This window comes from Pezoporus occidentalis, unplaced genomic scaffold, assembly GCF_034315485.1.
Source record: "Pezoporus occidentalis ecotype Australia unplaced genomic scaffold, CSIRO_AGI_Poc_V1 ctg169, whole genome shotgun sequence".
In the NCBI taxonomy this organism is placed as follows: Eukaryota; Metazoa; Chordata; class Aves; order Psittaciformes; family Psittacidae; genus Pezoporus; species Pezoporus occidentalis.
In genome coordinates this window covers 1562736-1574772 of record NW_026913521.1, presented here as the reverse complement: position 1 = coordinate 1574772, position 12037 = coordinate 1562736, and the positions used below count along the sequence as shown (strand labels likewise).

At 40.1% G+C, this 12037-nt stretch overlaps 1 protein-coding gene across 4 annotated transcripts in view; it reads right to left on the bottom strand.

Moving 5' to 3' along the window:
- The window catches only part of MAD1L1 (mitotic arrest deficient 1 like 1), a 368957-nt gene that overhangs the window by 356395 nt on the left and 525 nt on the right, over positions 1-12037 (bottom strand). For 3 of the 4 annotated variants that reach the window (XR_009963812.1, XM_062613593.1, XM_062613591.1), the window contains exons 2-9: positions 10787-10934; positions 9357-9497; positions 7479-7658; positions 5926-6050; positions 5135-5216; positions 4379-4509; positions 2980-3094; positions 1990-2051 (exon numbers count right to left, since the gene is read on the bottom strand). Coding sequence is in view for 3 of the 4 variants with exons in the window: in XM_062613593.1 (XP_062469577.1) it covers positions 1990-2051; positions 2980-3094; positions 4379-4509; positions 5135-5216; positions 5926-6050; positions 7479-7658; positions 9357-9497; positions 10787-10930 (980 nt within the window). In the remaining variant the exon portion in view is untranslated. Of the gene's footprint in view, positions 1-1989; positions 2052-2979; positions 3095-4378; positions 4510-5134; positions 5217-5925; positions 6051-7478; positions 7659-9356; positions 9498-10786; positions 10935-11554; positions 11697-12037 lie in introns of those variants that run through there. The other variant, XM_062613592.1, reaches the window with a different exon arrangement.

Below are 12037 nucleotides of genomic sequence, written 5' to 3'. Positions count from 1 at the left end.
ACCAGGCAATCAGTGAACAGAAACCACTGAGAGCAGACACAGAGCAAGCCCTGTGGAAGTGCTGGAGGAAATTAAAAACCATCCTCTCCTAAAACACCACACGCTGTACATGCTTAACTTACATTCTCTGTATCAATAAAGAGTATGATTAAGATGCATTTCCCTTCTTCCTTGCTCATCGAGTTATTAACAAACAGCATATTGCTCTGCGTCTTTGGGACAACTATCCAACTTGCTCCTGTTTTCTTCTACTATGAGATGGGCAACTAACTCTTCTCTTGATAATTTTAAGGGTCTTTTCCAACCTAGCTGATTCTATGCTTCGCCAACAGTATACTCCAGGAACTTGACTAGGACAATGATCTCTCATCATCTTCATCAATCCTGACTCAGAAGCAATGTAATTCATGATGTAAGAAATCTAAGCAACAACAAGAAAGAGGGGGGAAAAAAAGAGGGAGAAGGAAATCATCCAGCTCCACTTGCTACAATTTCATGCAAAAGATGGTTCTTCTCAGGAGCAATTCCCTCCTCTGTAAGAGAAGACGCCATTAATAGCACTAAACAATATGGCCCAATCAAAGCCTAGCACTTTCCAGTGAATATTCTGATTTTAAATGAAGGAGTTATTAGACTTCCACAGGCAGAATCACTTGGTTCCATTTCTCTCCCAGTGTGAAATTACCTCATTAAACCTTTAACAGCTTGAGGTAAGTAAAAAGCTTTTACTCTGCTGTCTGATAGCACACGTTTTGTGAAAAGGATTCATACTATTTCTGGCCTTTCCTTGCCATAGGAGAGGCAGCACAATTCTAACTCCATCTAAATGTATGTATCCTCAGTAGAGGCAGGAGAGGATCTCAGTCATAATAGCATGGCGCCACAGAAAGATTCATTGTCTTCATTAAACAGAAAACAGTGAGAAAACTAAGGGAGCTTTCCCAAGTTAAACACAAGTATTTTCTACATGAAGCAATAATGTGCCCAAACTATAGGTGCATATTCAAATGCTCCTGCTTCCAAACAATCCCAACAGTCTGCAAATATAACTCTGGTTTTGGACACATGTAACGAATGGAATAATGAAACAACTAGTAAAGTTAGGTTCTGCGGTTCATGTTGCAGCTCAGGCCTTGATCCAGTATGAAAAGTGATCTGTACTAGAATGCTGCTATCAACACAGTTATTTACAAAGAAGCAGTTCTCCTAGTGTAACAAGAATGTAAGCATTTAGAGAAGATAAAGCAGTGTTGAAGCAGGACACATGAAGGCATGGTTACACAGAAAACCTCCTGCAGTGGAAGAAAATGATCAGAAAATGCACCATTTCCAGCCCCTCCCTATACCACATACATACCAGAGATCTTAAAAAATCTGGTTCAGTGCTCCACATGTCAGAAAGCTGTTAAGTAACAGTACCCAAACTGACAAGCTTCTGTTACAAAACATCATTGGAGGGGTGAAGAGTTTTCCCCATTTTATAAGAAGCTGAGTTTATTCCATTTCTCATTAGTCAAAACAGTTCTTCAGCTGCTTTAGGGAAGAAAAGTCACCACAACATGATCTGGCAGTTTATTTTGACATCCAGATTTCAAAGAAATCATATTTACAGCAATTTGTCACAAAGATCTTGTCAACACAGATTCTTTTCTCTGAACACATCCTAATATTCTTAAGAGTTTGCTTACTAAACTAGCAGAGTCTCTAACTAAACATGAATGCTTATACACAAGGAGTTCAGAGAACTCAAAACTGAGCCTTAGAGACATTGTCAGGCTGACTTGGTGAAAAACAATTGCTAGCTCCCAAAGGTACTCTATAACAGTGTGTATCCTATGATTTTTCTTATATATAATAAAGTACTGGAAAAATCTCCACATGAAGAAGAGTTAGCAAGAAACATGACCAGCACACTGCAAGGATCAGATGATTCAGAGGAAAGGAAAACCACCTGAAACTGTACTTCTCTGCAGAGCTGTGAGCACATACCTGATGTTCAAGCCGGTGCTCTGGTCCACTCTCTCCCAGCTTTTTAATTTTCCCAGAAGTTTCTGAAGTAGAGATCAAAAGAAGAGTTAGAGACACAGAAAAATGTTCTAACAGCTCATTTTCCACAGTTTTCCCATAATCCTCCATTCAAAGTCAATGTCTTTTCCTCCTGTGGATTTCATTATCTTCTTATCTAGCATTTCTAGTTGTCATTCCCCATTCCTCACAAACATTTTCCCTGTCACCACAGCTCTATGACACACAGAATCTATGTTACACTTCAAATAACCCTGTGAGTTACCATCAGTGTACTAGACTTTGGTAGACTCCTGGCAGTGGAGAAGTAAACAAGCTGTATTCTCAACACCAATCCTGTAGTAGCTGAAGTGCCTACTTCTCCTCCTCCAGTTTCTCCTCTAGCTTTTTACTTTTAGTCTATGCCAAATTGTATAATCTAAACCTGATCAGACACCAGTATAGTTACGCAGATCAATAGGTTCACAGCAAGGTTAATCTCTTGACAGCTTGCTGTCTGACTAATACAGGGTGGGATGGAAGCAAAGTCATTTTATTCATCTGAGACCACACTCTGGCCCCGCGGGCACTGGCAGTAATCTAAGTGCCTAGCAAGGTTCTTACCACACGTCTTTTCAGCAACACCGTATCTGAGCAGAGTTTAACACCAAAAATGACATTTCTAGCGGAAGAGAGGCAAGAAACAAACAGCAAGGCCAAAAAAGACACTATTGAGGAGATAGTTCTTTACATGAAATCTCCAGCTGAACAGCAGATTAACCTTTTGCATTTGTCACCTTTATTGCCATAGCTCCTCTCATGCTGACATTCAAGTCTGGGAATGCCTGGTTGGAACACATTAATTAAAACAAGTATCTCATCTCAAGTAAAAAATACAGGAAGAGCCTAAAAGACAGGACAGGCAACAAAGGAAACCTCTACCTGCTCACCCACCAAACATTCCCAGCTGCTCACCTCATTTTCCAATTCAACGGTCGCGAGCTGCGCTTGGACTTTCTCATAGCGTTCCAGTTTTCTCTGGAGACCTTCTACCTCCTCTTTGAGCAACCCATTGTTTTCTTTCATTTCCCTGTGGTGAAAAAGAGAAACAATAATTAAAGAGCCAAGCAACTCAACTCACCCACACGAACTTCTGGATACACCTGGAATGACACTGAACAGACTTCATGGCATTCAACTGACTCGCTTCTATAACCCTCACTGCAAAGCCACTGCTACAACAGAAATTCAGCGCTATTAAACTGGGCTTTTTCCTACTCTTAAGTGCCACCCTCATTACGTCCAAAGAACCTGAAGTTTCGTATCTGCTTCACTGATTGGCAAAACAGCATGAAGGGTAGCAAAAGACTCCCTACTCCAATCTTCAGGCAGGCTGAACACAAGCTGTAACACAGCAAGTGGCAGACACTGGGGCTTTCTGAGTGCTCTGTGATGGCTGAGTATGTTTGACACTGCTTAAGGTGTGCAAGGCTGAGAAGATAAAACTGTTTGTAAAAAATGACCTTTAATTTGTTGATAGCACATTTCTGCGCACAAAACACCCAAGCATGAGAAAAGATTCCAAGATAACCGATTTAAAATTATAATGAAACAAGAACAAAAACAAAGCCAAGAGATTTAATTTTAGGATAAGAAAATGCTGGTAAGGTCAGGCATGTAACTCAAGGGTTTTTATCTAAGATACACCAAAAGATGGGAATTAAGTTTACTTTAACAAAAGAAAATAAAAATCTCTAAGGCAACTTATTTCATAGTTCACAGGAATTTAATATTTCAAACTAATTGCCACTTCAGAGACCCAGGTCTGTATCAGAATGCTTTAGACACTTAAACAAAACTTTCCAAACATGATGCTGGAACACCAGGCCTCTAAAGCAGTGGCAACAATAACTAAGCAAAAAGAGTTATTAAAGTGATCACTCTATGCTCTACAGGGATTCCTTTCCCAAAGCTGTACAGAGCTCATCGCTATCTTTAAACACTGAGTTTTGTTCTAACAAACAGATGACAGAATATATCTAACAAACATTCAGAACAATCAATACACATTCTGTGAGGCTCTCACTGTGTTTAGGGAGATCACTCACATCCTGTCAAATCCTCTGGTAGCCATCACAACCTGCTCAATTCAGACCCAGTAGTTATAGGTAACATTTAAGCTTCCTTCTAAAGTTTCCCATATGGAAGGGACAGAGGGATTTGAAAGTACACATAGTGCAAATGTAGCAGGTACAGAATCATAGAATAGTTAGGGTTGGAAAGGACCTTAAGATCATCTAGTTCCAACCCCCCTGCCATGGGCAGGGACACCTCACACAGGCTAACACTCCCAACAATTGAACCCTTCTTTCACCTGAAGTAGGCATTTTCCTCCTTGAGTTGGCGCAATTCCCGCTCCATTTTTGGCAGACGAGCCAGTTCTGTCTTCATGTTCTTGACAATTAAAGCATCATGTTCCTGCTGGGAGAGCTTCTGTTCCAGATCCTAGAAAATATGGGATGGCAAGAGGACAGCAACGATTAACTTGGAACTCATAAGAGCTATTCCTCCACTGCAATTTTTAAACTCAAATCAATGACTTGCATGACATTGGAAGGGAAGTCAGTGGGTCATCTGGCCCAATCCATCACTCAAAGCAGGGATAACTCTCGTTCCACCTGTAACACCTGGGCTGGCCTCTTCCCTACACCTATGTACCTTAAGTTCCTAACAAAACAAGATCTCCACTAATCATTAAAAAGGACCCACTTCTAGTGAACATTTTGCAGGGCAATCTTGTGCTCTGCCACAAGATCAAACAGTGTTCCTGTCGAGCACTGCAGAAGGATATAAATCACCTTTCTATTGAGAAAGCATAGGTAGATGCTTTTTCTCAATCAATTGATACAACAAAGATGAAGTGTTTCATGTTACAGTTAATCACAAGTAGTCTGGACCACCTAAGTCAATTTAGCCAAATTCAGCTCTTGCTGGCCACCTGATCAGATTCATACACGACAAACTAATGTCTTATTTCTGCAATAGTATTTATATTTAGAAAAACACTGTTCTGTTCTTCCATGGGAGAGATTAAAAACTAAAGCTTTATATAGCCCACAGAATTTCTTACCTTAATCTTCTGTTCATATTCTGCTAGATGGGATTGGTTTGCTTGCAACATCTGAATTTGCTGACAAGCTTCTTGCCATTTTCTATTAGATGTACATACAAGAGGCATTTAGCACCCAGGAATCACATACCAGAAACCATCTACATGCAGAAGTATCTTTGACAAACATTTTCAAACGCTATTAACGAGGTATATGGTACTGTTACAGCAGATTGACTCTCTCAGAGTTTCACACGCATACCGTCTCCCTCTAATTTAGACAGAAAAATACTAATTTTAATAAAAACATGCATCTTAAGAAACAATCAAAAATTAAAGCCACCTTAACTTTGAAACCAGCAAATACACACCCAAAGTAAATAAAGAGCACCTTTGAAACTGAGGAGTTGAACTTAGTAAACAAGTTAAAAAAAAAACCAACACACTCATACCTTTCAGCTACCCCTCAACTAGGAGTTAAAGCTTGGTATTTTTGTTCTGTTCAGCCTATAAAGTTCAGATTAGCCTTTCCCACCCACATGCCTTCTGCTAACTCTCTACCATGAACATGAGACATCACTGAGATTTTAAGTTCAAGTTTGGGTTTTTGTTGTTTTTTTTTTCCTCAAGGTACAATTAAATCGCACCTCAGAGCTAGTTCCAAACAACGGTTATAACCTGCACATCCAGATCAAAGAACCCCTTTGAAGATCGGAAATCAAACGCTGTGGAAAGTTTTCTGAGTGACAACAGCTACAGAAGACTGAAGTTTTGTTTGCCTTTTTCTCCCTAGTCACTGATCCCCTGCTTACTTATGTTGAACATCCAGCTGTTCCATCAGTTCCTGCTTCTGAGAGTCTTGGCTTGTCATCTGCATCTCTTGATTCATTTTACTCCATTGCAGTTCTGAGATTTTCCCTTTTAATACAGTGATTGTCTGAAGTAATGGAAAGAAAGAATAAACACAGAAGGCTATGACTCTCCAAGCCAAATATTATGGATGGTGATAGACAGAAATCATATCCAAATTAAAAGTACAAACAGTGAATCTAGAAACAATCCTACTCTTGCAAACCTTCAGACCTGCAAACTCACCTCAAAAACAAAGGCGAGAGAAAGTAATTTAGTTGCTTTCATCTGTCACCCAAATTGTCATTTCCATTACCTATTAAGTGGGTGACCTCAAACTGGCATGAAAACTATCAAGCTTCAAAGCTAGATGATGATAAAACACAGCTATATATATTAAAGTAAAAACATTATCCCACAACCATTCCAAATTAAATCTTGAAACACAGCCAAAATGAAAGCATCTGCGTTTGCCTCAACTAAATACCAGCTGCATTTTGCTTTCCTTAAAGGTAGGGGTCGAGTGGATTTTAAAATGTTCTAAATATCTTCATTCTAAAGAAAACCTCACAGGTTTGTTTCAATAGCCAACATTCATCTCCCTTTAACAGAAAAATCTCAAAACATTCCATATGTAAGGTGTTTTCTAAACTGAGAGTCATGTAGGGTGCCCCTCTTGATACTGATGGCTATAATAAAAAGAACACAAAAACAGAAAGGTTGCACACATTTCATACATGGGTTTAGTTTCTGTCATATGCCATCACTGTCTCCCTGTTTTTAAGCACCAGTAAGTGGCACATTACATGTGTTTACCTGCTTTATCACACAAATATTTCCAGTGATAGCTAGGCAGCTGAAAGGCTTAAGGACTCTAGAGGTACCCAGCTGATGCAGTTAACAGAAAAGTTACAAATGCACTAGCTGAACTTAACTAGAAAGGTATCTGAAGAGGCTGAAAGGATGGTCTTCTCATCACAGAGAGCTGAAATCAGAATTATCCAAGCATTCATTCTACAGTGGAACACAAAGGCACCTAAGACATTTCAGGAAGAACTACTTTGTACGTAACTTTGGTCTCCTTCAGTCTACAATTTTCCCTACTTCCCTCAACACCTTCCCATTTTACCTCCTCCATTATTTCCCCTTTCTTTATCCAATGTCATGTAACCAGACTTAAAAACCTAGGTGATTTATACTGCCTTCCACTTTTTTCTCCTTTTCTGTATCCATCTAAGAAATCCCTTCTCATTGTTAATTAACACAGTGACAGCTTCTGACCTGCTCGCTTGTCTCTGGATTGGTTAAGCTCTAACCTTTGACAGCAAACAGACACATACCACCAGGGTTTATTCCTAAATACAGTGCTTCCAATTGTTTTGTCTGGGTTGTTGGTTTTGTTTGGTTTGGGGTTTGTCTTTTTTTTTTTAATCAAAAAGGGGATTTTCTATTCGCAAGACCTTCAAAGTCAGTCACCAGAAGCTACAAAGGGATTAAAAATTTACTCTGTTCTTACTTCATTGGCTTCAGCTAATTTGCTCTCCTTCTCTTGCAGCTTCTTACTCATTGTCTCCATGCTCTTCTTATAGCATTTGCTCATCTCCATTTGTTCTTTCAGTTTATTTTCAGCTTCTGTTTCCCTTTCCTGATATTGCTTTATGCGCGTGAGCAGCTCCCGGTTACGGTCAGCCTCTCGCTTGTAATAGTAAAAAAACAAAACACAAAGAGATATAAGAGGAAAGTAGCACAAAACTGAAGCTGTTTTGGTTCCTCCCGTCCCCATTCCTCATCGCAGTGGTCAGAGCACTATCAGGGGCAAAAATCTTACCAACAGCAATTCAGTGTCAAGGACCTACACAGGGCAAAGGAGCTAGAAAATTAAGAGGCAGTCAAAGCGATCTGGAAGACTAAGACATGAAGATGAGAACACAGACGTGACTCCATTGCACACTCAAAGATGAAACCATTTGATGCCGAATTTGAACCTGACCCATGCATAGCAAATTGACTTCCAGAAACTCAGATCTCAACAGTTGGGTTAATAAGACAAACTTCCCTCTGCAACTTCTGGAAGTTGTATGAGGATATTTAACATAAAAGAAACAGGGTTTAAACACACAGTATTATCAATACAATAAATATTTTTGCCCTCTGAAAACCTCTCATATACCATTTCAGTTTATTCCTACCACAAATTGATTATTGAAAAAATGTGTAGTAAATTGCTTTGCTAATCAAAGCAAATCGAGACATGGATTTACATAGTAAGCAAGGATTATGCAAAGCAATGTGAGGTTCCCAAAACCTTTATCCACATGACTTGGAAAAACACAGAATCTGAGCAGGGTAATTACCACAGTGCTGGAGATGAGTGCTGCTCCCTTTTTCTGTACCAGTATTTCAAGAGTTGCTGTGACTGACTCAACTACATTCCAGTTTGAACTCAGCTTAATCCCACACTTGACTTCAGAGGAACACTGACTTGCTATTTCAGAACCACACACCAAATCTATCACCCAGCACCCTTGTGAAATTCAACAAAACATGCTTACGAGTTTTTTAAAGGTTTCTTTTTTAATAATCAGCCTCATATAAGATCTTTGTTATGCTACAAAACCCACACATCTACTACTTATTCCAGTAACGTAGCTAAGCAAATATATGTGGGCATCAGACCAGAAAGCAATAAAAGCTCTTCGTCCCCGAGTGAGGCTCACTGTTTTATCGGTGCAAGCTCTCTTGTGTGACAGAGCACAGTTGGCACTGCTGCCACTCCAATTAATTACAGTCACACAAAGTACATGTTGGCAATTGTGCCAGCAGAAGTTTAAATTCATCTGGGAGAAAAACACTTAAACACTTCTGGGAGAAACAAATACTAAATCCTTTTGTTACTGCTACCCATGATGACTTCAGTGCTAAACTAATGGAATCTTGTAATCAGATCATTGGTTTATAAACCAAACCAGGCTCTGAGGTTTCACATTCTCATGTACATCAGCAAGTTAGTGCAATGCACTGTGAGGGGATCTGCAGGGCAAAAGTTTGTGCTGGGAACTTGACACCCACACCACCACAACATCTGGAGTGAATGCAAAAACAGTAAACGTATTCCAGGACCATTTACTACAGGTTTGCTGAAGTCTTGCTCTGAAGACAGTGTCTGTTAGCAGTTGGAGAGCACTAGGCTTGCTCCTGGCCTCCATCTTTCAGTTTAGTTTCATCCCAAAAAAAGCTGGCTATACACATTCTGAGACATTTCACTGCAAACCAAAGCACAGCACGAGAAGTCAAGAGTATACACCTGATCCAAACTAAAACACCAACATAGACGTACTACGTATGTTCTGATTTAGGTCTATGACATCAAACCATCTGCAATTGATGTACCTACCTCATAGTTCCTGGCGTTGGTATTAGCTGCCTTCTCCAGCTCAATGCGAGCTCGTTTGTGGCTAAGCTCCATTTGCATCTTCTCTCGTTCCACCTGCAGGAGCTGGGATTTGGAGTGGATCTGGCCAGCTTGTTCTTCCATCTCACCAGACCATGTGTGAAAACAGACATTACACACCATTAACAGCATATAACATTGCTAGCTCCCACCTTGTGCTGTTCAGCTCACACCTGAATGCCACTTCACAAGTTACAAGGAATCTATCGCCATATTTATGGTACTCTCGCACCAACTGCGGATGGGGAAACCAAGAGTTCAACAACACACTCAGAAACCCACATCAAATCGTTAGCTGGAAAGAAGCAAATGTCAAGTTCTTCATTCAGAATTTCTCATTCAATCTCTAAAGATACTCTAACAAAATGTACTTCCTTATCTAGAAAAAAAAACGTTAATGATGAACTTCCCAAGCCTCATAAAAGTAACAGCAGCTACCCAAGAAACAGAGATCATGTTCCCCAGGAAGTTTAACTGCTGGCAAAATAACATGGTTTTCTAACTGCCACATTACACTTCATTTTTTCATTCCAATTACCCCATAACACAGGCAACATTACTAGAACACCTCATGTCTAAGCCCTGTACATTCAAGACTAAAGAAGACTCTATAAACCAGGAAGAGTCTCCTCTAACCATCTTTGCAATGCATCTTTGCATCTTTTGCAATCCGAGATGTACCACAGACAGAAAATGTATAGGTTTTTTCATTCTAAATGCAAAGCAGATTTATATTAAAAAAAAATCAAGATTATTTTATAGAGACCTAAATAGAAATTATATTAAGACACACAACACAGAAACTTCATTCCAGCCTAATAAACAGTCCTTAGGATCCAAAATGTTAACTTCATGCTTCACGAGCATCAGGCAGCTTACAGGAAAAAGCTCAGAACAAACATGTGGAAACGAACAGCAGTAAACAAGGAAGCACAATTGGTCAGCAGATCAAAGCCACACACAAGGCAAGTCTTCTGCATGTGTCCAGACAAAGGAACTTTAAGGAAGATTGTAAAAAAAGTAACAAAATGACTTGCTAGAAAGTACTAATTGATAAAAGCTCCTTTGTTCAGCAATATGAAAACAACTTAGAATTTAATTCCCTGAGCTAGATGCACCTATAACCAGCAGGGAAAATAGTCAAAAGACCTTCGTGAAATTTGTACATGACAGAAATAAATGTCTGACACTTTAAAACAATTTAAAGACTCCCAAATGTTGAAAAAGCAAGCTTTCATTGAGCTTGCATGAGTATCAATCGTAAAAAGAATGGTGAGATCTTCATTAAATCAATCCCAGTCCCTGGAATCGAAAGAAATGTACAACCACCCTAAAGCGACCCTGCGAGCATCACCGGGATGAGGACACCTCACCTGCACCCTCTGCTGGTACTGAATCTGCAAGGCGCTCCGAGACGAGCCTGGCGTCGCCGGCCCAGACGCCCCCTCCAGTGAAATGAAGTTGTTGAGAGATCTCAGGGCCGAGAAGACGGTGGTGTTATTTTCGAAGTCATCCATGGCTCTGGAAGTACACAGGAAGTCATCAGCAAAACATCCAGAGCAAGCTGCGAAATACTGCCTGCTTTGTTAAAAAGAGACACGTTGTTGCCTAAACGTAACACTAAATGGAAGGTCTTCCAGTTCACAAGGTACAAAACTCAATCTGCTGGTCACTGCTGAGATCAACGTGAATCAGAAACCACTATTCAAGCAAGGCTGAAGTTGCAGGCCTCCTAAACGAGAAAACTATGCAAAACAGCCTGTTTTTCCTTGAGCTGTCTACCTGAAATTATTTATTTTGGACAGAGCCTTGGGTGACATGGTTTAGTGGCAGGTGTCCCTGCCCACGGCAGAGGGGTTGGAACTAGATGATCTTAAGGTCCTTTCCAACCCTAGCTATTCTATGATTCTACGATTCTCTCCCAAATCTCAGCCCATAAGTGTGTAAATAAAAGCTATCATAAATCATACAAAACTGAATTTTCCTTTCCTATACAATCAAGGTAACAGTCTGGGATACAAGTTAACATTGTAGGACATGAAGATCTGCAGCACCTAACACTAGTAAACAGAACTTACTACTCTTCATCCAAACACCTGAGGCTGATGGAGGAAGAATTCCATAGTAGCAGCCAATCCTACCTTTTACACAACTTGCCTCTGGTTTCCAAAAAGCACTTTGCAACTGAACTTCCAGCAACAAAACTTCCCAAGGTCACTTCTGTAAGTAAAACTGTCTCCTCATTCACATAAAAGCTCTCACAATTCTTCCTTCAAATCTAGAAGAATATTAACTAAAAGGCCAAAGCCAAAACAAGCCTGGATCCCAGAAAAACCTGCAAAGATTCCCAGGAGACTTCAAGAAGTCTAATGAGCCACACAAAGCATCAGGACCATGAAAGGCAACCGCATCCACACAGCCCTGTACCAGGCACAGACTAGGGTCTAACTTTCAGAGCAACACAGCTGTTACTCTAGATTTATACCACTGCGAAGGGGAGATGTAATACTAACATAGGCAACGGATCAGCTAAAACCCAAATGAAAACGTTTATTCGCAATAAGTACCTCAGTACCTCATGTAAATCAACTCAGGAGACACCACTGCCAACAGGTAATCCTGCA